General features: G+C 53.1%; 3 protein-coding genes across 3 annotated transcripts; 1 reads left to right on the top strand and 2 right to left on the bottom strand.

Moving 5' to 3' along the window:
- Positions 1 to 250: 250 nt before the first annotated feature.
- LOC119456648 (putative nuclease HARBI1) lies at positions 251 to 778 on the top strand. The gene has a single exon (XM_037718475.1). It carries the CDS (start codon positions 251 to 253, stop codon positions 776 to 778), a length of 528 nt encoding a protein of 175 aa, XP_037574403.1.
- Positions 779 to 1,814: 1,036 nt separating this feature from the next.
- LOC125946122 (uncharacterized) lies at positions 1,815 to 2,755 on the bottom strand. The gene is made up of 2 exons (XM_049668607.1): positions 2,540 to 2,755; positions 1,815 to 2,151 (listed from the first exon to the last, which is right to left on the bottom strand). The coding sequence occupies exons 1-2, from the start codon at positions 2,639 to 2,641 to the stop codon at positions 1,858 to 1,860; spliced, it is 396 nt and encodes a 131-aa protein (XP_049524564.1). The 5' UTR covers positions 2,642 to 2,755; the 3' UTR covers positions 1,815 to 1,857.
- On the bottom strand, positions 2,662 to 3,505 carry LOC119456647 (myb/SANT-like DNA-binding domain-containing protein 3). Its single transcript, XM_037718474.1, has 2 exons — positions 3,238 to 3,505; positions 2,662 to 2,759 (listed from the first exon to the last, which is right to left on the bottom strand). The coding sequence occupies exons 1-2, from the start codon at positions 3,503 to 3,505 to the stop codon at positions 2,662 to 2,664; spliced, it is 366 nt and encodes a 121-aa protein (XP_037574402.1).
- Between the last annotated feature and the right edge of the window lie 19,134 nt (positions 3,506 to 22,639).

Raw genomic sequence — 22,639 nt, 5'->3', positions numbered from 1 at the left:
ATCTGCAAATCAAAGGTTGCTGAGATATTCGCCGTTGATACTCACTCCGAAGCCTTTCCAGTCTAAGGCCCGTATTCACAAACGAAACTTATACTTAACTTATGACTTAAGTAAGCGATCGGCCCTTAACGCGTTTCAGAGAGCAATCTTGTACTTAAGGTATACTTAAATCGGCACTTAACTACCTGAAAGTAAAGTACAGCTGCTGGCTACCTTAAGGGCTACTTTCGCTGTTTTCTCGTCAAACAAAATGGCCGACTACTACGGCAGTCTCGCCGAGTTCACCGATTTTGCTGGCCGTGTAGAAGAAGTTGCACAGGATGAAGCATATCGTTATGTGCCGCCGTTACGCCCCGTTCTCAGGGATCGGCAGAATCCAATAGAGGCCTATAACGACGCGGAATACCTGTGCCGGTACCGCTTTTCCAAGCGAGCGGTGATACGGCTGTTGGAAATGCTGCCGCTGCGCCCAAAGGACCACGAACGCGGTCACCCTGTTCCGCCACTGCTCCAGCTCCTCATCGCGCTGCGATTCTACGGCGCCGGAACCTTTCAAGTTGTTACCGGGGACATTGTTAATGTGTCTCAAGCAAGCGTGTCACGCATCAACACACGCATATCAAGAATGATAGCCGACACATTGTTCCCGCAGCTTGTGAAATTGCCCAACGCCACTGAAGCGGCCGTGATAATGGAGGAATTTTATGCCATGGCGCGTTTCCCTGGTGTAAGCGGGTGTATAGACTGTACTCATGTGCGCATGAAAAATCCCGGCTGAGAAGACGCGGAGATGTTCCGGAATCGAAAGGGCTACTTCTCAATCAATGTCCAGGTATGTATACTGCACTGCCATTGACATAAATACCGAATATGCGAATACCCGATTTATTATCATGTTTCCACAACTAGCAGTGTGACGTTGTATGCACAACATAAGTTGTATTACTTCAGGAGCATTCTGGGCTGCTTCACAGTGAAAAAAAATGTCTTGTTTTGCAGGCGATCACAGGGCCTCAGCTTCAATTTTTTGATTTGGTGGCCAGCTGGCCGGGTTCGGCTCACAACAGCCGGATATCCGACAACAGTTGGGCCAGAGTACAATATGAAAGAGGGACTGTGCCTGGCATCCTACTAGGCGACAAGGGGTATCTCTGCAGGTCCTACCTCATGACCCCATTTAGGGACAGAAGGACGAAAGACAGCCCTCAGCACAGGTGAAGTCAAGTTAGAGGAATGCTATTGGGTGTACAAAAAATGCGTAAATTGAGCAAAAAAATGCTTTCTTTAGGTACAACAAGTCCCTCTCGCGGACTCGCTGCAGTGTGGAGAGGACGTTTGGAGTGTGGAAGCGAAGGTTTCCATGCCTCGACATGACGCTTCTGATAAAAACAACATCAGTTCCCATCGTCATCACAGCTTGTGCCGCACTCCATAACTTCGGCCACCTCCTAAGAGAACCAATCCCACCTCCACCACAATGCCAGGAAAATCATGACAGCGGTTTGCCGGCTCCTACGTCACCTGCTCCACCAAGACCACCAGCAATGCCACCTGTGCCAGACACAGCAAGTGGTTTCAGGATGAGGGAGCGCATAGTGACACAGTATTTCGCTTAAACGAAATGACACAAAATAACAGAGACATGACTTTATTCGTACTGTTTTTTCATTATGTCGAGTTGGAGTTTAACCATTTCTGCCTTTGCTTTCTGATTAGCTATTTTTAGTCGAAAAAGCTCCAGTTTTTCACTGTGCTGTGCTTTCTTCTGCTTGTGTTCGATGCGCATGAATTTCAGCCTCAATAAATGCTCCTTTTTCTTTTGCTCACGGTCCTCTTTGATGGCATCTAGGCGGGCACTCAATTCAATTGAGACCGCCGTTTGCCTCTGGCTGCTGCAGGTTGAAGCGCGCTTCGTGCCAGCTGGCACAGCGGCGCTAGAACTTGCCGCTGCAGCGGAACTGGAACTTGCTGCAGATGGTACAGCTGCAGCCTCTGATGGTTTTGCACCACCGCCATTGCGTGGTTGGCTGTCTGAAGCGTCTTGTACTTGGCCATGGGGGCGTGCAGTATTTGTTGAAGCATCTTCCATCGGGCTACTGTTGTCGTCCCATGACCAGAGGTCTGTTGATTCGTCGTACATGTCTTGACAACCTGCAGAAACAGTTCAAATGAGCACACTGCTAGGTGATTCTGCATAGCTACACCAAAAGTGTCGCCCTGTTGTGAACATGTTGCTGTACATGTGCACTCTGCAGCTGTGTAGTGCCTGAAGTGCCCTTTGTAACAATTTTTATTTTATGTTGCAACGCACTGCAACCTGTGTTATATTTTCAACGTTTGTTCTTGCCGACATCAGCCTGTACAGTATGAAAGCACCGAGGCCTGACAAACACATCATTGGGAAAATGACTGAAATACTGGACACTGCAATGTGTACGTGATAGCTCCAACGTAATAAATGAAGAGCATTTTTGTTACAAAAAATTGAACGTAACAGACCGAAGACATGGGCAATAAAAAAAATACGATGAAGCCATACCAGCGAACTGTTCCAGAGGCCTGTCTTGAGTCTCTGACAGCAGTGCAGCGACAGCAGGTGTGCACTGCGATTTGGAAGACTGCGATCCCCCTGGCACAGCATTATGCCGGCTGCGGTCACTGTCACAGGGATTGGGCAGCCGAACAAGCCATGTGTGACGCGATGTCTCCAACGCGCTGCAGCTCGTCGGTCATCTGGCTTGGTGGTGGTGTTCCGCCACCTGGCGTTACAAAAAGAAAAGAAGCGGGTGCATATTACATATAGAATGAGGCTCATAAAGTTTTTTTTTAATGCCCAGCATATAGAGTGACCATTGAGCGAACGCACAAAACACATGAAACAAATGTGTAAACGCAGCGATGCGTCTACTGCTCAGCGGAATAAATGCCGCGATTTCGGCTCTTCACTGCACGTAGCACAAATGTAAAAAAACGCAATCACGATAGCAGACGCTGTGACAAAAGTACGGCTCGCCAACTCTGCTGCCCTTCATGCACGGCCGGAAAGAGACGCGCTGGCGTTCCTTCTTATTAACGCGCTGGCGTTCCTTCTTATTAGCTAAAGAGAAGGCATGTGAGCGCGTCTCTCAAGTCCGGCCGTGGTTCAGGTTATCTAGTTAAATGTCTGTGCTCTGTAAAATGCACACATGCAGGATATGTCGCCAGTAATATCGCAATTTCAGCCAAAGCAACGCTTACCTGTAGCAAACCGCTCCCGCATGTCTTCAGCGTTTGTTCTTCTCCACTTGTCTTTCAAGTTCTCCCAGCATTTCTTCAGTTGGATCCATTTGCGCGGCGTCACGTTGTGGCGGCAGTTAAATTCGTCCTCGATTTTTTGCCAGGCCTGTCGTTTCCGACTCACGGACGCCGCGTCAGTCCTCTTGTTTTCCACGACGCTGCTGTGGCGTGAGAGCAGTTCCAGCAACACGGCGCGTTCATCTTCAGAGAAGTTTTTCTTTTTCTCCATGGTCGCGTCAAACAGATTGCACACACACACCGTAATGAAGCGCTTAACGTCAGAGGCACAGAAACACTGCAATAAACCGCACGTAACAAACGCAACATAACTATTGGGACGGCGAGAGAGGCGACAGGAGGCCCGGGTATGACCGGGTGACTGTAGGCCATTGTGGCCAGACGAGTTCAAACAAAGCACTGAAAATGTAAATATTGGTTTCATTTACCCAGCACAGTGTTCATTCGAACGCTACAACATTTCTTTCCCATTATTTTGGTGCAACAGTTATTATTTTGCAAATGAAATACATCGTACACGCCAATTATTTGCGTAGCCTCGACACCATGCGACATACTTGTACCGAAAAGTGTCACTTCGGAAAGTAATACCTAAGTGCCGTTTACGAATCACTTTCCCGCAACTTTCCTCATACTTGTACTTTCCTCACACTTACTGTGCCTCCACTTAAGTTTCGTTTGTGAATACGGGCCTAAGAGCTTGAATACTTCTTCTAAGCATGCAGTGAAAAGCATTTGAAAGATCGCGTGTCCTTGCGTGACCCCTTTCTTGAGAGGTAACTTTCTACTTTTCTTGTGGAGTACGATGGTTGCTGTGAAATCCTTGGAGATATTTGCCAAGATATTCAGGTATGCCTCCTGTATTCCTTATTACGCAATGCCTCCGTGACTGCTGGTATCTCTACTGAATCAAATGTTTTTTATCTATGAAAGCCATATAGAGAGGCATAGTCAAGTACTCGTGACATAGTACTCGACATTTAATTATATAGGCGTGCACGCGCGGTTTCCGGTCACATTCCAAGCGCCCAAACGGCCAAGAACTATATTTCCTGCAATGGCTCTGTCAGAGGGCTATGTGACGTTGCCCTGACCACCATAAAATAACGGGCAAGTTTGCACTCGGTCGTGCAAAGCTTAGGCACAGCGAAACTGTCGATCCTTAAGTCTTACTGGCGGCTACTGCTTGGTATTAACTTGGTTGCTGCTAGGTATTACCTTGGTTTAACTTACCCACGCATGTAGGGAAGGTATTCTCGAGCGATCATTTTCGAAAGTACGTTTCCTTTCGCGACATTTCGCGTGACGAGCTCTGGACGTGTCGGCACCCACTAGCGACAGCGTTCCTGGCATACCACAAACGCAGGCAGAATGACCAAAGTTGGCGCAGTGCAAAGAACGCTGTTGCTTGCCGACGCCGAACGCGTTGGAGGCTAGCCGCTCGATACCTAGCAAAATTTCACACAACTAGGCGCAGCCCCTTTTATGGCATACTCCGAGGCCAAGCGCATGCACAGTGTACAGACAACACGTCGGGATGACGTCACGGCGCATGCGCAGTAGCGCGCAGCTGGCGGGTGCTCGGAGGAGTCGTGTCTCTGTCGCGAGAAGCGAGCGCGCACCTGCGCCAGCGGGTACTAGGCAACGTGAGGTGAAGTGATCGCTACTGCTTCAGCGCATGCGCGGCTAGGCAACGTGGGCGGCGCCGGCAGTAGCTCTGCGCGTTGCCTCCTTGGTGCTGCTAAAATTGGTGTTGGCGTTGCCTGGTTGGTGCTGCAAGTATCCGGCCCGAAACGCCTTCGCCATCAGCGTCACAGACTACAGGGGGACGACACTGGCGTTGGCGACAATTCTCGCCAAACACGCGGACATAGCAGAGGAGGCCGCTATAGCACTCGCCACCCATACAAGCGAGGGGTCCATAGTGGTCTTCACCGACTCTCAAACAGCGGCACGCAACTACATGAAGGGCGGGATATCATACAAAGCGATGAACATACTCAAACGGGGCGACACTCCTCCCCCCTACACCTGCATCATGTGGTTTCCGGGACATGAGGGACTCGAGGGGAATGAAGCGGCACACACCGCGGCCCGCGCAAGCGTCAATCGGGCCTCCCCGCACGAGATTCTCGACATGTCCCACCCACCCAAATCAGCGGAGGAAACGGAAACAATACCGCTAACTTATCAAGCACTACTGTAGCACTATCGGCTTGGACGCGGGTATACCCTCCACCACATCCAAAACCAACGAGAAACGAAGGCACCGACTACAGGGGACTCCGGAGCAATACCTTCACCCACGGAAGCTTACTACATCATTTCCACCCGACACTATACAGCTACACCTGTCCACACTGCAACGTGCCAGACACCCTGGCGCACCTCTTACTCCAATGCAAGCACACCAGAGCAAGCATCACAATCAATAGCAGCGACGCAGTCTCAACCCTCCTCGCTGAGACGTGGGAGGCTGCGATCTCCAAGCCGGACCTAGTCGACCAGCGCGAACTCGTCGCCCGGGCCCGGAGGCCGATCCAAGCCAGAGAGTTCCTAGAATAAGGGACCCTCCCACCTCGACTGCCAAGTGACTGCTTCAAATAAAGGTTTATTCATTCATTCATTCATTCTCTCTATCTTGATGTCATTTTCTTTCCCTAACCCTAGCATTGCGCGTATCAAGGCAACATGTGCACGACACGGAGACGAGGCGAGGAACACGCCGCTCCGCGAGGTGGTTGCTAGGCAACGCAGTGACCTCATAGCTCAACGAGATTTTGCGGCAGCAGGCGGAAGTTTTTACGATTAGCTAGAACAGCTTTGCTTAAAAAAAGAGAGCTTTTGTTGTGAACGCATCAAATGGCCCACAGAACGAAAAATCACCGCCCCTTCCACTCCGGGAAGTTACACCGAGTGTTACATCATGCAAGTCAAACTTCGCATGCAGTCTATATTGTAAATCTTTTGTTTCACCATTTTTTCACCTCATTTTCGCTTTTGCGTGCTTCGCGTGTTGACCATTCTTTAGGAGTGCTTTTTTGCGGTTCTCTCAGTGTACTTTATTCCCCGCGAGGTTTCTCGCTGAGTTTTGTCGTGCTTTTTTTTTCGCATGGTAGTGGCGCCACTCCTTTTTTGTGCACCTGTTGTGAGAGCAATGTTTGGCGTGAAATAAAAGCCATCTTATTGTTTTTTTACACGATGAGTAGCAGATAATGTTGGACGATCGCTCACGTATAATGTTCAGCGAGTGATGCGCAATACTTGGAGCACATGGTGGCCGGTGCTTTTTACACCGCTGGTGAGTAGTAGGCGATCGACGATGGGGTGAATGCACTCATAATGCACCACAAAGCCTCTCGCTTTCACGCGATACAGAAATGCATCAGCTCGGTGTCCCAAGCACCCACCGCTGGCGCAAGAAGTGCCGGTAGCCACGCGCTCCTTGTATCTTATTTCAATTGCTGGGCACTGTTTGTTGGCCGCAAAGCGCAAGCATAGCATTTGTTTCTTTCGCGGCAGGGTGGAATCAATCTTCGAAAACCGTATGAGATTCGCGTATAAGAGAGCATTCTCACAGGGGGAAAGGTGTCACTCCAACCCCTTTTCCCCTGTTGAAATTTTTTCCTCTCCTCTCGCGCTAGGTGACGTGGCCCCTTTTAGATGGGAAGCACCTTCAGCGCTCGGGCTGTCGGCCTTTCCGATCATCGTCGTTGTCACTGTAAGCAAGTGAGCGTCCTGCGTGGCTTCCGCTTCCGCGTTCGTCGTCGTCTTCCACAGCTGTTGGCGTTGCCGCTCATCATTACAGCGTACAATTTCACTTCTCTGTCGTCGTAATAAGGAGGCCGCGTTTACGGGGTTTTGAGCCATTGATTAAGGCAGTATGAGCCCATCAGTGGTGCATCACTGCATGCTTCGCAACCCCCCCCCCCCCCCGCCAGGTTTTACGTTATAGGGTCCACCTCTCCCTCGATGGGGCTACAAAGCGTGGGACACCTGTGACCGCTCTGCAGCAGGCAGCATCCTGCAAACTCCAGGAACAACTGGAGGGTCGGCTGCAGGTGTTCACTGACGGATCTGTGATGCCGGATGGGTCAGCAGCAGCGGCGTGCGTCATCCCTGCCAGAGCCATCAGCAGGCAATGCCGTCTGCCGTTCCCAGCGAGTTCGACAGCGGCGGAGCTGGCGGGGCTTCACCTGGCGGCTGACCTCCTGGCTGAGGACCCTCCTGCACGGCCGGTTGCTGTGCTATGCGACAGCAAACCGGCGCTGCAGTCCCTTTCCAACTGCCATCGAGTTGGACTGACGGGGTCCCTCTTGACCGCGAAGTTCTCGGCGCTCGCCTCCTCCGGAGTGTCCGTCTCCTTTCACTGGCTGCCCTCCCATGTGGGCATAGCTGGTAACGAGGAGGCGGACACCCTCGCTAAAGCTGCCCACCACCCAGGAGTCACATTCACTCGATCAGTGGCGGCTTCAGACTACTCGAGGCCACGACTGAAGCAGCTTCTACTGCCGATCCACCCCGACCCGAGGGTGGCAAATGCCAAGGGACCCAAGCTGCTCCCCGAGTCTGGCCTCACTAGGCGAGACAGAGCCACCCTGCTGCGACTCCGGACTGGCTGCATATGGACAGCAGCTAGGCTTCATGCCAAAGACCGCAGCGCCTCCCCCTCGTGCCAACGATGCGGTGACCCCGAGACACTCGAACACCTCCTCTGCGCCTGTCCAGCCCAAGCACAGGAACGTTCGAAGGTCATCCGAGCCTATAGACTACAGGGACTTCCTGCTGACTCACTGACCAACCTGCTGTTCCCATCCCGCTACCATCTCCCCGCACTACACAGCCTCGTGTAGTTCGTGGAGGCGAGTGGGATAGCAGCATACCGCTGAGCGTACCTGCCCTTGCCGGTCCCTGCCGCCTCTGCTGCCTACCCATGTGCGGACGAGCCCCCTGAACTATCTCTCTTCTCTTTTATTGCGATAGCAATTATATGGACACTCAAAAGCAGATTTCTGCCGTCGGCGTCGCCGTCGCCGTCGCCGTCGCCGTGAGGTTCCGTATGACGTCATTTGGAGAAGAAATCGTCGCCGCGCGCCGAACGCTGTATGTGCGAGTGAAAGGGCGCGAAAGGCGCGGCTTTCACGGGGAGTGAACGCACGGCGGAGAACAAACGCGCGTTCTGCGCCGTGCTCGCTTAAGGGCTGCAGAAGTAGGCGTCTCTTTTCTCCTTTACAATCACCATATATGTAGAGCAAACGCACCTTCTTCCGACGCGCGAGAAGCCGTGGGGGAGGGGGAGGGAAGGGAGGCGACGTTTAGCTGCGGCACCAAGTGCCTATTTATATCACAGGCTCCGGCAACAGTCACCAACGCCACACGCATTTTGAGCGAACGCGGGCAAAACGCCGATGGCGTCGACAACAGTTCTGCGTGTTGGCGATGCTGCTGCATCTCCAAGTTTATACAGCTGATAAAGCTAATATCATTACTCCGTATAGCTCTCTACAAGTTTGCTATCGCAATTGATGCTTCGCCTTTCAGGTGAAACTGCGACCACTTTTTTCTTTACCTCCTACTCCCCCTATCCCCTACGACGCTGCGCCGTGCTCCCTTATGGGCTGCAGAATTAAGCATCTCTTCCTTATGTATAATAAACACCTCCTTTACGTTATAGGAGCTGCATTTCACTCAATAGGTCATTTTACGCGCCCAAAATTTCGTTCGCCACTCAAAACGAGCCTACGACTTAACTCGTGCTTTACTTTAATAACTAATAAAATTCACATAATCTCACCCTACGGGCAACCATGGTGGGATGCGAAAGCATCGCGCGGGGTGCGCATCGAGTTTCCGTTTCGTTTCACTTGGCAACACAACCGAATGAAAGTTAGAGTGAGAGAATGTATTGAGAATGCATTGTATTGTTGCTGAACTGGCGTCGAAGCACGCCCACGGCCGCGTTACGCTGACGTTCGTTCTGGGCACTCCCGACCTTGCTCAGGTTGTTGTCGAACCAAAGCCGGTCGCACACGCATCAGCTGTGCCCGAAGCGCCGATCGAGGAAGTCGCGCTTGAACCGCGCGTAAGCACCGTCGAAGCCCGGCGTTGTAGTGGCCTCGAACGTGTTGCTGCTCTGGCCCCAGACTCGCGTTGCCTCGTCGCTTCGGGATCGGGAGCTGCCGCTCGACGCTGCCGTTGCGCTTCGACTTTCCGAGCCCGCAGTTCGGGGTCGCCTTGATAACGCTCTTCGGCGTGCCGAGCCCGTGTTGCTTCCGTAGAAGTTTCCTGCCGACGTAGACGTTTACGTTCGGCTTACCTGGCCCGAACTTTGGGGTCCGCTTGCTGACGCTGACGTTTACGTTCGGCTTCCCGAGCCTTCTGCTCCGCGGCGGTGGCGCTGCCTCTGCAACTAGCACCGACGTTGACATCGTTGCACAGAGAGAGAATGACGGAAGCACAGCGAACGCGCTTTATCCTGCGCCGCGACACTTGCGCCGCCTACCGGCGTACCCTTAGAGACAGAGGGACAGAGTGAGAGAGAGAGAATTATATGCAATGATTTGCTGCGCGGCACCTGTGGTGGACAGGGGGAGAGGGGAGGAGGAGAGCGCACACCTGCGTAGGAGAGGAGAATGAGGAAGAGCGGCACAGGGTGCGCATGAAGAGCTTCGCCGAAAAAGCTGGCGTCTGTCAGATGTAGCAGTGAAACGACACCTAAACGCGGCTTGTCATTGACTGTTACCCCAGGTCACGAGCACGCCACGCCCGATTTCCCATAGGCTGCGACGACACGTCACGAGCAGCGCCTCAACGGAGCAGAGAGAGAGTTAGAGAATGTGAAGAGGAAGATGCGCGGGCGAAAGGGGACATCTGCTGCCGCTTAAACACCCGACGTTGCGTGAGGGGAGAGGGCATCGCCGCACATACTCGCGAAACAGAGATCAACTTTGTTTCGTCATGTGTTGCGAATTAGTTCATGGTGTAATTAGGCGGGACAGATGGGCGTCAGTTGATACTTGACGGCGACCTCTTCGGCTCTCTCGACGGCCCGGAGTTGGATGTCCAATATGGAGCTGAGCAGGACCTAATCCCATGATTCGTGTGAGGTAGTGGCCTAGAGAACTGGAGGAGGTGGACACCTCCTCACAGTTCTAAATGACATGACTGAGGATGGCTAACTCGCCGCACATGCAGCAATGTGGATTGACCTGATCTGGATAGATGGGTGAATAAATGTATGGATTTAGGTATGAGTGTGTTCAAGTCTGCGCCTGGCATCTTCTTGGCGCTTGTTAAGTGACTCGTGTGGGAGAGGGCGTGTCTGTCGTATAAGCCGATAGTATTGGTTAATGTTGTGATAGTAGTGCAGGGCCTCGGCAGGCGTCTCCGGTTCCGTAGGACATGCTGCTCGGCTGGCGAATCCTCGAGCAAGTTGGTGGACCGTCTCTTTCCTTGGATTGCCCTAGTGTTCCGGGACCCAGATCAGTTCGACAGAGTGAGCTTCGTCGCATGAGTGCAGTGTCTGTAGGATCCGGTTGGTGGCGGGGGCCACAAGTACTCTGGTAAAATCAGTTATAGCAGCCTTGACTCATTAGTATGTTGGTACCTGTACAGACGACGGTAAGTACAGTGGAAGATTCCTCTGGCTCACTGGGGTTGGTGTCTATAGTGAGCCAAAAAGTGTATGTGACTCGAAGCCGGGCCATGGATTCGTGAAGGCGCAGATGGGGTAGCTATTAGCCCTGTGAGGATATTGAGCGACGTCGACATATAGCATGGTTGGGTTGGTACCGTATGTCTTGTGGAGGGCCTGTCCACTCGCCCGTTGTTGGCTGTCGTGGTGGCTGACGAGTAGGCTCTTGGGTAGCGGATTTATGGTAAAGGTACGTCGGATGTAGGGAGGAATAGTGGTGGGCGCGTAGCCAGTCGGGGTCAACTTGCGACAAATACGGGTGAGTTTTGATTGGACAGTCTGAAGGCAGTGCAGCTGGGTAGTACGGTGGCCTTCAATTAGCCTGACTATAGCATTGTTCACCCCCAGTTGTAGAAGCCTCCCTGTGGATGTGTTCCGCTGTAAACGCCGGGCCATCTTGTAGGCCTTCATAATAAGGCAGTCCAGTTTAGCGCGTTAGGTCTTTTGGAGATCGAGGAAGGAGAGTGCGTAGGTGAGGTGGCTGATCACGAAGGCCTGAATGAGATGGAAGAGATCTCATTCCTTCATGCCCTGTTTCCATGCACTCACCCGCAGTAGGAGGCGTGTGGCATGGTTGACTTCCATCTGCAGCTTTTCGATGGTGAGGTCATTCCGGTGGTTGCTCTGGACTTTAAGGTCCAGGACTCACATGTGGTTCAATTGGGCGTCCAGTAGATTTTTTACACGGAGCGTGATTGTGAACGGGGCTGGTTTGTGCTTACTTCTGTCGGGTGGTAGAAGCACGAGGAACTCCGATTTGGGTTGTGAGCACTCCAGGCCTGCTGTGACTTGTTGCGTGACGATGCCTGCAGACCGACCGTTAGAGAGTTTCATTTATGGCTCCGTCCGACTCTTCGATCCTCTAGAGCATGATGCCCACATACAGGGCGTTGTATAAACCCAGGACTGTGGTTAACTTTGGCTAAGGTGCGCATGGCTAAGTTGAAGAGGACATGGGAGAGGAGTGCGCCTTGCGGCATGCATCTGTCACCTAGTCGCACCGGTAAAGGTCGTTGCTTCCCAACCACGAGCTCGACCGCTCGGCAGGTGGGAAAGAGTTGATGTAGATATAAGTGCGGACGCCGGGCTTTAAGGGCAAGACACAATGCGATTTTGCGTGCGATCCGTCGTACGACGCGCCGCATCGGCCGCCGCACTCAACAAGTTTTCAACATATTCTCCTGCAGGCGGCGGCGGATCGCCGCCGCCGCATGCGATCAATTGGTTGGATATAGTCGTACGACTACGCGATCGGTCGGACAGTCGCGGCCAATGACAGCGCCGCCAGCGTGTACGTCATGGCGACGTGGTAAAGCCGGCGGGGCGGGGCCGGCGAGCAAGCGCTCCGATCGTCCCCGTGCTTTTTTTTTTTTTTCCTGGTCGAGGCGCTGGCCTCTTTGCCGCTGACGGCGTCACGAAAATCGGGTACACTTTGTTTCTGACACGAAATAACCTATAGAATGAAGTGAACTCAAAGTTGTGCATGTTATAAAACGTTGCGCGAAGTAGTAAATCTTTGACGTGGTATCGATTCGGAAGCGGTCAGCGCAGACGCCGCAGCAGTCGCCTATGCGAAGCGGCTCGCCTGACTGACGTGTTTTCTCATCGCTACCAACGGCGTCGGGAAAACTAATTGTATTGCCACTTATGAGCGACATAAATGTTCAGACGATGATTGTGTTGACGAATATGGGCGCTTTATAACGAGCTGCGGACGAATCGCAAGGGCTGTCGACCCCGGATCCGACGGCCAGCGAGTAAGGCATATATACTGTCTCCCAGCGATCGCAAGCTCGCCTGGCTTGATCGTTCGCTTCCGTCCGCGAGGATAAAATTTAAGCGTGACATGACTGTGTACACGTAGGAGGTTTATTACGAGCTACAAGGGGTCGTGTCGCAAGCGACACCGGTCTCGGATTCGACGGCCCAGCGAGCTAGGCCTGGCAGCTCCTAGCCATCGGTGGCTGTCGACAGAGCCCACACTGAGGACGCGGCCTTGCGGGAACACGTCTACGCTGCTCGCACAGACGCGTTTTAGGGGCGAAGCTCCTTAGGGTGTGGGTCTGTCCCTCCTCTGTAGTATGTAGTAGTAGTAGTAGTAGTAGTAGTAATAGTAGTAGTCGTCGTCGTAGTAGGTAGCAACGTCTACTTTTATGAAAAAAAAATCCTAAAGTTGTGTCCGTAGCGCGGAATCGAACCAGGGACCCCTCGCTTCCGAACGCGCGGCGCTAACCACTACGCCACGAAGCGCACATGGACACACGCACCACGATGACAATAAATACCCAACATTAACGAAATACTGCGCGTTTCTAATTCGTTTGTGCTAGCGCGTGACGGCCCGTGTAAGAAGCTGGTGTAAGACACTGTGGCCTCTCCGCCTTACCCCCGTATTCATAAACGCTCCTCGACTTGAACTTGACTTGCCACCGCCTTGGGCAGCGCGTTCGAAACGCGTTGAAGGCGGTGGTAAGTCAAGTTCAAGTCGAGGAGCGTTTATGAATACGGGGGTTATACTCTCTCAGCAGTCATGTGATGGCGTCGGCAAACGTGGTGCACGTTGCGGCATGTGTAAACGGCTGCGTAATACGCTGTGGCCTCTCCCCCTTACTAGAGAGTACTGCACGTTTCTAACGCGTTTGTGCTAGCGTCCCCTTAAGCGGGAGATGGTGCAATTATAATGAAGGGCGCTGTTATAAAATAGGAATGACGTCACATATGGCGCGTGTCATTGGTGGAAGTCAATCGTTCGATTTAGTGCGGCGAGACTGGGCGAATTACACGGAAGATTCACGGTTTACCGATGATTCCCTCCGGAGCTTCGCCCACTCATCATCATTCACCCCGTGGATATGCGGTGTTTTGCAAATGTTTGCAGTGACCTACAGTGCGCAGGTCAGCAGAGAGGGAGGCCTTTCGCGCTTCGCCTGGCCTCGCGCGAGCGTTGCATGCTGCCGCCTCGCGCGTACATTGAAGGGGGGGTGTTTTATTGCGATAGCAATTATATCGACACTCAAAAGCAGATTTCTGCCGTCGCCGTCGCCGTGAGGTTCTGTATGACGTCAATGAAGATTAAATCGTCGCCGCGCGCCGAACGCTGTATGTGCGAGTGAAAGGGTGCGAGGGGGGCGCGCTTTCACGGGGAGTGAACGCACGGCGGAGAACAAACGCGCGTTCTGCGCCGTGCTCCTTAAGGGCTGCAGAAGTAGGCGTCTCTTTCCTCCTTTACAATCACCATATATGTACAGAAAACGCGCCTTCTTCCGATGCGCGAGAGGCCGTGGGGGAGGGGGGGGGAGGGAAGGGAGGCGACGTTTAGCTGCGGCACCAAGTGCCTATTTATATCAGAGGCTCCGGCAACAGTCACCAACGCCGCACGCATTTTGTGCGAACGCGGGCAAAACGCCGACGGCGTCGACAACAGCTCTGCGTGTTGCCGGTGCTGCTGCATGTCCAAGTTTATACAGCTGATAAAGCTAATATCATTACTCCGTATAGCTCTCTACCAATTTGCTATCGCAAACTGCGACAACTTTTTTATTGTGATCGTTTGTGCGAAACTAGAGAACTGTGCAAATACGTTTGTTTTCACTTTGCGAAGTTCCGCAGTATTCCGAGCGTCCATGCAGGGCCGCCGGTTGTGGGCGGAGCTACGCATCGCACGTCGTTCGTACCATGTGTCCCGAATCGTGGTATGCGGCAAGTCGGACTCCGACGCGTCGCACGACGGATCGCACGCAAAATCGCACCGTGTGTCTCGCGCTTTAGATCGGCGAGGCTCTCGCGTATGGCAGCGTGACGTACGTTGTCAAATTCTTTGAGAACGTTCAGACTAAGGCGAATCTTCCTGATCGTGCTGCTGTTTGGGTGAAGGAGGTCGTTGTGTATTTGCACTAGGACGTCCTGGGTGGAAAGGTGGGCTCGAAACCTCAGCATCGTCTGCGTATTGAGATATTGTCACCCAGCTATTACAGCTAGAATAGTTCACCAGCAACAGATAGGCAAAAAAACACGTCAGCCTTTAATAATGGCTGGACCTCGGAGAGCGCGCGCGCAACCACGAACTTCGTCGTTCTCGCCTCAAGGGGCCAGTGTCACCACGTGCCAACTTATTTCGCGTCATTGCTCCCCTCTCAAAAGCGACCGACCCGGTCGCTCCAAGGGCATGGGGCGAGCAATATGGGCAAGAGTGCCAACATGGAAAGAAAAAAAAAACATACAGGAATGTGCACAGTGCTGAAGCGGTTTGTGAGGGCTGCTTATCCCTCGCGTGCGTAGTACGGCTTCATCCGTACTACGTGGACGACTTCAGCACGGGGACGGCGTCGGTTCGAACTAGGATCAGAGCTTTGAGGCACCACCTCATAGTTCACATCACTGAGGCGGCGTACAACTTCGTAGGGGCCGAAATAGCGGCGCAACAATTTCTCCGAGAGCCCACGGTGTCGGATAGGTGTCCACACCCACACGCGGTCGCCTGGTGAGTACTGGACGTTCCGTCGGGTCCGGTTGTAACGGCAGGCGTCGGTATTCTGCTGGGTGCGGATGCGATTCCGAGCAAGCTGGCGAGCTTCCTCCGCTTTCTCGACGAACTCCTCAGTGGTGTCATTACTTGTGGCTCCGTGGTCTACCGGGAGCATGGCGTCTAAGGGGGTTGTAACGCGACGTCCGTAAACGAGCTCGAATGGTGTAAACTCGGTGGTTTCCTGCACAGCGGTATTGTAAGCAAACGTCACGTATGGCAAAATTTCATCCCATGTCTTGTGTTCCACATCAATGTACATGGATAGCATGTCGGCCAATGTTCTGTTCAGGCGCTCTGTTAAGCCGTTAGTCTGGGGATGATAGGCTGTGGTCCTTCGGTGGTCAGTATGCGTCAGCGTGACGACTTGTTGCAACAACTCCGCTGTAAACGCTGCACCGCGATCAGTAATGAGCACAGCGGGTGCACCGTGACGAAGCACGATGTTGTGGACGAAGAAGCTGGCGACTTCAGCAGCAGTTCCCCGAGGCACAGCTTTTGTCTCCGCATAGCGAGTTAAATAATCGGTTGCCACGATTATCCACTTGTTTTGCAAGGAAGACGTGGGGAACGGACCAAGAAGGTCCATTCCCACTTGCTGGAACGGCGCCGGAGGCGGATCCAAAGGCTGAAGGAGGCCGGCAGGCTTGACGGGTGGGACTTTACGCCTCTGACAGTCACGGCACGTTCGCACATAGCGCTGAACCGACGAAAATAGGTGTGGCCAATAGTATTTCCGCCGTATGCGCGCTAATGTCCTCGCGAAGCCTAAGTGGCCGGCAGAGGGATCGTCGTGACACGCCTGTAAAACTTCCTCGCGCAGCGCAGTCGGAACGACGAGAAGGAACGTTTCTTGGCTGTTCTCGAAATTTTTCTTGTACAGGACATCGTTCCGCAGGCAGTACGATGTCAATCCTCGTGAAAGTGGGCGTGGGACAACAACGTCAGCTCCCTCGAGATATCGGATGACTGGAAGCAGTTCAGAGTCTGCACGTTGGTAGTCAGCCATGCGCACCACGTCGACGACACCAAGAAACGGCAAATCTAGCTCCAAGTCGGAGGATGTCGAGGGAATAGGAGAACGTGACAAGCAGTCAGCGTCGCTATGCTTACGGCCCGATCTGTAGACAACAGTCATGTCGTATTCCTGGAGGCGGAGGCTCCAACGAGCGAGGCGACCTGACGGGTCTCGTAGATTGGCAAGTCAGCAGAGCGAATGGTGGTCACTGATCGCTCGAAATGGCCGGCCGTATAAGTAAGGTCGGAACTTGCTGATGGCCCACACGACTGCTAAACATTCTTTTTCGGTGGTCGAATAATTAGCTTCTGCTTTTGTGAGACTACGGCTCGCGTACGCAATTACACGTTCTGCACCGTCTTGCCATTGAACCAGAATAGCCCCGAGTCCTACGTTGCTTGCGTCTGTGTGAATTTCAGTTGGCGCGGTGTCATCAAAATGCGCCAGCACTGGAGCGGATTGAAGGCGTTTGCGCAATTCGGTGAAGGCCAGCTCTTGGTCTTCCGTCCACGCAAAGGGCACATCTTGTCGCGTCAGTCTCGTGAGAGGTTCAGCAATCCTCGAGAAGCCTTCAACGAAACGGCGGTAGTAAGCGCAGAGGCCCAGGAACCGCTGAACAGCCTTCTTGTCTTTAGGGTGAGGAAACTCGGCAACGGCAGCGAGCTTTTCTGGGTCTGGTCGTACTCCTTGGGAGCTGACCACGTGGCCTAAAAACTTGAGTTCCCGGAAGCCAAAGTAACATTTTTCAGGCTTGATGGTGAGGTTTGCCTTGCGTATTGCGGTAAGGACACTTCGTAGTCGGGTGAGATGTTCATCGAACGTGCTGGAAAACACAACAACGTCGTCAAGGTACACTAGACACGTCTGCCACTTTAGTCCGACGAGTACAGTGTCCATCATTCGTTGAAACGTAGCAGAAGCGGAACAGAGACCGAAAGGCAGGACTTTAAATTCGAATAGCCCGTCGGGAGTCACGAAGGCGGTTTTTTCACGGTCACGCTCGTCCACTTCGATTTGCCAGTACCCTGACTTTAGGTCTAACGAAGTAAAGAACTCAGCATGGCGCAGACGGTCCAAAGCGTCATCGATCCGTGGCAGGGGGTAAACGTCGCGTTTGGTGACTCGGTTAAGCCGTCTGTAGTCAACGCAGAAGCGGAGCGTGTTGTCTTTCTTTTTTACTAGCACGACAGGGGACGCCCACGGACTTGTCGACGGCTGGATGACGTCATCATTGAGCATTTCTTCAACTTGACGCTTAATCGCCTCCCGCTCCATAGGTGACACGCGGTACGGGTGCTGACGAACAGGCCGCGCCGACTCCTCTGTAACTATCCGGTGTTGCGTAATGGAGGTGCGCTGGACTCTAGATTCTGTGGAAAAACAGCCAGAGAATTCTGTCACTAGGCCCAGTAGCTGATCCTTCTGTACATCTGCTAAGTCAGCATTAATGTGGACGCGGGTACTCAGGCTGGCGTGAGTTGTTACATCCGGTGAAGTCACTTGTAACGTGCCGACGTCGGAGAAGTCAGCAATGCCGTTCAGAAAGGCCACAGCTGTACCTTGAGGGACGTGCTGATACTCATGGCTGAAATTTGTCAGCAAAACTTGCGAGCACTTATTCTGTATTCGAACAAGGCCCCGGGCGATGCAGATGTGTCTTTCGAGCAACAGCGGGATATTTGCCTCGGCAATACCCTCATAGTCGTCGAATGCGTCGCAGGTTACGAGGGTCAATACGCTGCTCCTTGGCGGCACCGTGATGTTCTCGTCGACAATCCTCAAGGCGTTGACATACGTGTCGTCAGTGCTGCTCCCTGCTAAGGCCTGCGCTGTTGAAAACGTTACCAGCGACTTTTGTAGGTTTATCACGGCTCCATTAGCCTGCAGAAAGTCCATTCCCAGAATTAGGTCCCTCGAACAGCTTGGGAGGATAACGAAATCTCCGAGGTACGTAAACCCACGAATGCTCACTCGCGCTGTGCATCTTCCTACCGGGGTTAGCAGATGGCCGCCTGCAGTGCGAATCTGCGACCCAGTCCACTCGGTAGAAACTTTCTTCAGCTTGCAGGCAAGGTCCATGCTCATAACTGAGGTGTCCGCTCCAGTGTCGATTAATGCTGTTATGTCTTCGTCGTCTACGGTGACGGGAATGTTCGACGTTATTACCTCTCGTACGGTGTTTGACTGCGTCTGTAGGTCTGCGTCGTTCTGTTTTCGTCGTTGTCGTCGTAGTGGAGGATCTTGCGCACAGTCGACGTCAGCGGCCTCACCTCCGGAGGTCGCTGAACTCAGTTTTCCCGAGCCGCCGGGCTTGGCGAGCGGCGTCTGAGAGCGCCGCGAGAGAAGGCTTGGCTTGGTGATGGTGACCTGTAACGAGCAGGAGACGACGAACGGGGCTCGTGCCATCGTTGATCACCATTGCGACGATTCGCGACGAAACTCTCTATTTCCGGCGGCCGCTCACCAGGTCGTGGACGAGGTGCATTTGGTGCGAATCCTCGGAGCCCCACATGACGATAAGGACACATTCTGTAGATGTGCCCGGCTTCGCCACAATGGTAACAAAGGGGCTTGTAGTCTGCGGTGCGCCAGACGTCGCTCTTCCTAGTTCTTGCTTCTGCGATGTGCGGTGTGCTGCGAGGCCTGAAGCTAACGTCCAATTGCTGAGCGGGGTGTACCATGCTATACGCGCTTGAGGGTGGTGGACGACGTACTGCTTCTGCGTAACTCATTTCAGGACGCGGTCTCTGCTGTGGTGCCTCGTACTGTTCAGGAACATGGACGGCCTGTCGGACCTCGGCGCGCACCATTTCCGCAATGGAAAGTTGTCCCACGGAGGCAGCGGTCGTCTGCATCTTCTGCAGTTCCTCCTTGATGACAGCCCTGATGAGTTCTCGCAAGGCGCCGACGTCGTTGCCGAGGGTAACGGCAGAGAGTTCCCTTGAAATCACGGCGTCGCGGTTGTATTGCCTGGCCCGCTGTTGAAGGGCCTTTTCCATGGTTGGGGCTTCGTCGTGGAACTCTGCCACTGTCGTCGGCGGATTTCGAATGAGGCCAGCAAAGATTTCCTCTTTGACGCCGCGCATTAGGTGGCGCACCTTCTTTGCTTCAGTCATAGAGGGGTCCGCACGTCGGAAGAGCCGATTCATGTCTTCTACGTACGCCGTCACTCGCTCATTCGGGCCTTGAATTCTCGACTCCAGCGCTAACTCCGCCCTCTCCTTGCGGTCCGCCCTGGCGAAGGCATTGAGGAACTGCCGACAAAATTCTTCCCACGACGTCAGTGTCGCCTCGTGGTTCTCAAACCATATTTTAGCGGAATCTTCAAGAGCGAAGTACACGTAGCGAAGCTTACGCTCGTGGGTCCAGTCGTTGACGTTGGCGACCCGGTCAAAATGGTCAAGCCAGTCGTCGGCGTCCTCTGAAGCACTCCCGTGGAAATGATTCGGCGTCCGGATCTGATTGACGACCACGTGCGATGCTGCAGTAGCGGCAGGAGGTGGTTGGTTCGTCATTCTACTTCGTTCGGGTAGCAGAGCGTGCTGTGGCTGGAGTCCCTGGAGACGCCGGCTGGTACGTACGTGCACAGGGGTAAGCTCGTCCGAACTACTCGCCGGGCTTAGGTCTGGGGTACGCTCCGGAGATCTTAACATCGACCGTACCCAGCACTTCCACCAGAAATGTCACCCAGCTATTACAGCTAGAATAGTTCACCAGCAACAGATAGGCAAAAAAACACGTCAGCCTTTAATAATGGCTGGACCTCGGAGAGCGCGCGCGCAACCACGAACTTCGTCCTTCTCGCCTCAAGGGGCCAGTGTCACCACGTGCCAACTTATTTCGCGTCAATATTGTTCTCCCGCAAAGTATTGTATTCGGATCAGGACCACGTGTTCCATGAGCTTGCCAAGGCAGAAGGTAAAAAATATGCGGCGAAGACCCTCGAGGTTGAGTTTCTAGCCATGTTTGGGGATGAATGCGACCCGCGTGTGTTTCCACTCGAGGGGCAGGAGGCCGGAACGCCAACATTGGTTCATCTATTCGGTGATGGCGCCTACCGATTTGGGATCTACGTTGCCGAGCGCCTTGTTGATAACGCCGTCAAAGCCCGGCGCTGACGCCTGCGCATTTCGTGCAGCTCAGCCCAGACCTCCGCTTACGTGACGTCTGGGTCTGGCTATTCGCTCGGGGTGCGCTTGTAAGGGCGTGGAGCTTTGCGTAATGATGTTGATGTTTAGCTTAGCTCAGATGCTTAGCTCCACGATGATGATTAGCTCCGCGATGAGCTAAGCATCTGAGAATAGGAACTGACATGATTTGCGTCAGATGCTTCCGCACCATCAACTTTGTGTTGCCGGGATCGAGCAGCTGTCGCAGCATGTTCAGCGTTTCTTGCTGTCTAGCTATCCGTTTAGGCTTCTCCATATTTGGCCCGCTGGTGTCATACGAGTGTAGAGGTATACACCTGTATTTATAGTTTTAGTTTAGCGATGGGTCTTCGCAACTTCTGGTTGTCATGGTGAAAGTGCTATCTGTGCGTGAGGTCTTCTGTTGCCTCCCACATGCGCAACAGGCCGGAGTCCATTGCGGGTTACTCTGTTGGTGCTTCCATCTCGTGGCTCATTTCGGCCACGTCCCGCCTCAGCGACCGTGTCCACTCGTTTAGGTCAGATATGAAGCTAAACGCAGTGTTCTCGCGGAGCTGTCAAAAATTTTCCCACTTGGTTATGCACGCATTGGTTATCCTCGGCATTGGTTTGCCGAGGAGATTCTCCGAGGCGGAGTAGTCCTTCAACTTCGTGCCTCATGCCCGTGGTGGCAGGAGCTGTACTAGCGCTAAGCCTTTTAGATCTATTGCGGGAAGCAGCGTGGTCCGATGTTGGTAAAACTCTCCGAGGACAATCGGGGCGTAGTCGCGCAACATGGGGGTTCCGCGCATTACTTGAAACTTCCTGTACCCAGTCGTACAGGGCGAAGACTGATGCGGGTCGTTGATGCGCTTAAAACGCTGGTATGGTAGAAGCCGGAGCCGATAGGGAGTGCGACCGTTACCTCCGCGCGCTTTCAGCGTCTCGATCGGAGAGTCCATCGCTGCGACGCATTGGCCGATGAGCATTGCCGCGTCGGTGGCATGCGGCGTTGGCACCCCAGGCTGCTGCTGCTTGCTGGCTATACTCTATGCTATATTACTCTCAGCGCAAAAATCGTACAACCACTGAGCGCCGTTCCCTGTATTTTTCCCCAGGTTGGCAGGTGCGTTAACTAGCGAACAAGGAAGCTTAAGCGGGTAACGGTCAAAGTAACTGCTCTGGGACTTAGAGGTAGCGAGGGTTTCTTCCTTGTTTGTTGCATATAAACAACTGGTATATTCTGATCTCTTAAGCGAAGTGTTCTGTCCGATGTGCTCCAGCTTTGGCTTTTATTATCCACATGAGCTACCGCTGTTTACCGCAGAAACACGAATGAGGCCCGCACCGCTGTATCCGCTAGCGCTTTATGGTTTCCTAAAAGTGGGCACTGGGAAGCACGCGAAGACCACCAGTGCAAATAACTTATGAGGCCATGAGGACACAAAGTTCGGTGGTAATTATCACTTTCAGCAGCCCAATTAACCAAAATTAACGAAAAGTTAGAACAGAGAAAGATCAGGGGATCTCGGTGGCCAAAACATAACTCCGGCACGCCCGATCCACTGCCGTGGAAAACGTGTGTCCAACCAGCTCTTTGCCGTGGTGGAGAAATGTGGTGGTGCTCCGTCGGGCTGGAACCACATCGGGCTCAGTTCATTCAGGGAAAGATTGGAGACAAAGTCGTGGACGACAAAACCTAATATTTCTGCCGTGTGCATCTTTCCGTTCAAGTTGTCCTCAAAAAAGTAAGGTCCAATGATCCTCTGCCTACCACACATTCACACTCCAGCGAAATTGATGCTTGTGCTGCCGCAGCCCGTGTGGATTTTCTTGTGACCAATAATGAGCGTTGTGAATATTCACAGCGCCATTGCGGCAAAACCAAGCTTCATCTGTCCGAATTATTCTCCATAAGAAGTCCTTTTCTTTATCAATTTTGATCACGCCCCAATTGCAGAAGTCCGCTTCACTTAGGTCCTAGT

The sequence above is a fragment of the Dermacentor silvarum genome, chromosome 6 (genome assembly GCF_013339745.2).
Source record: "Dermacentor silvarum isolate Dsil-2018 chromosome 6, BIME_Dsil_1.4, whole genome shotgun sequence".
In the NCBI taxonomy this organism is placed as follows: Eukaryota; Metazoa; Arthropoda; class Arachnida; order Ixodida; family Ixodidae; genus Dermacentor; species Dermacentor silvarum.
This window is presented reverse-complemented; position numbering and strand designations above follow the sequence as displayed.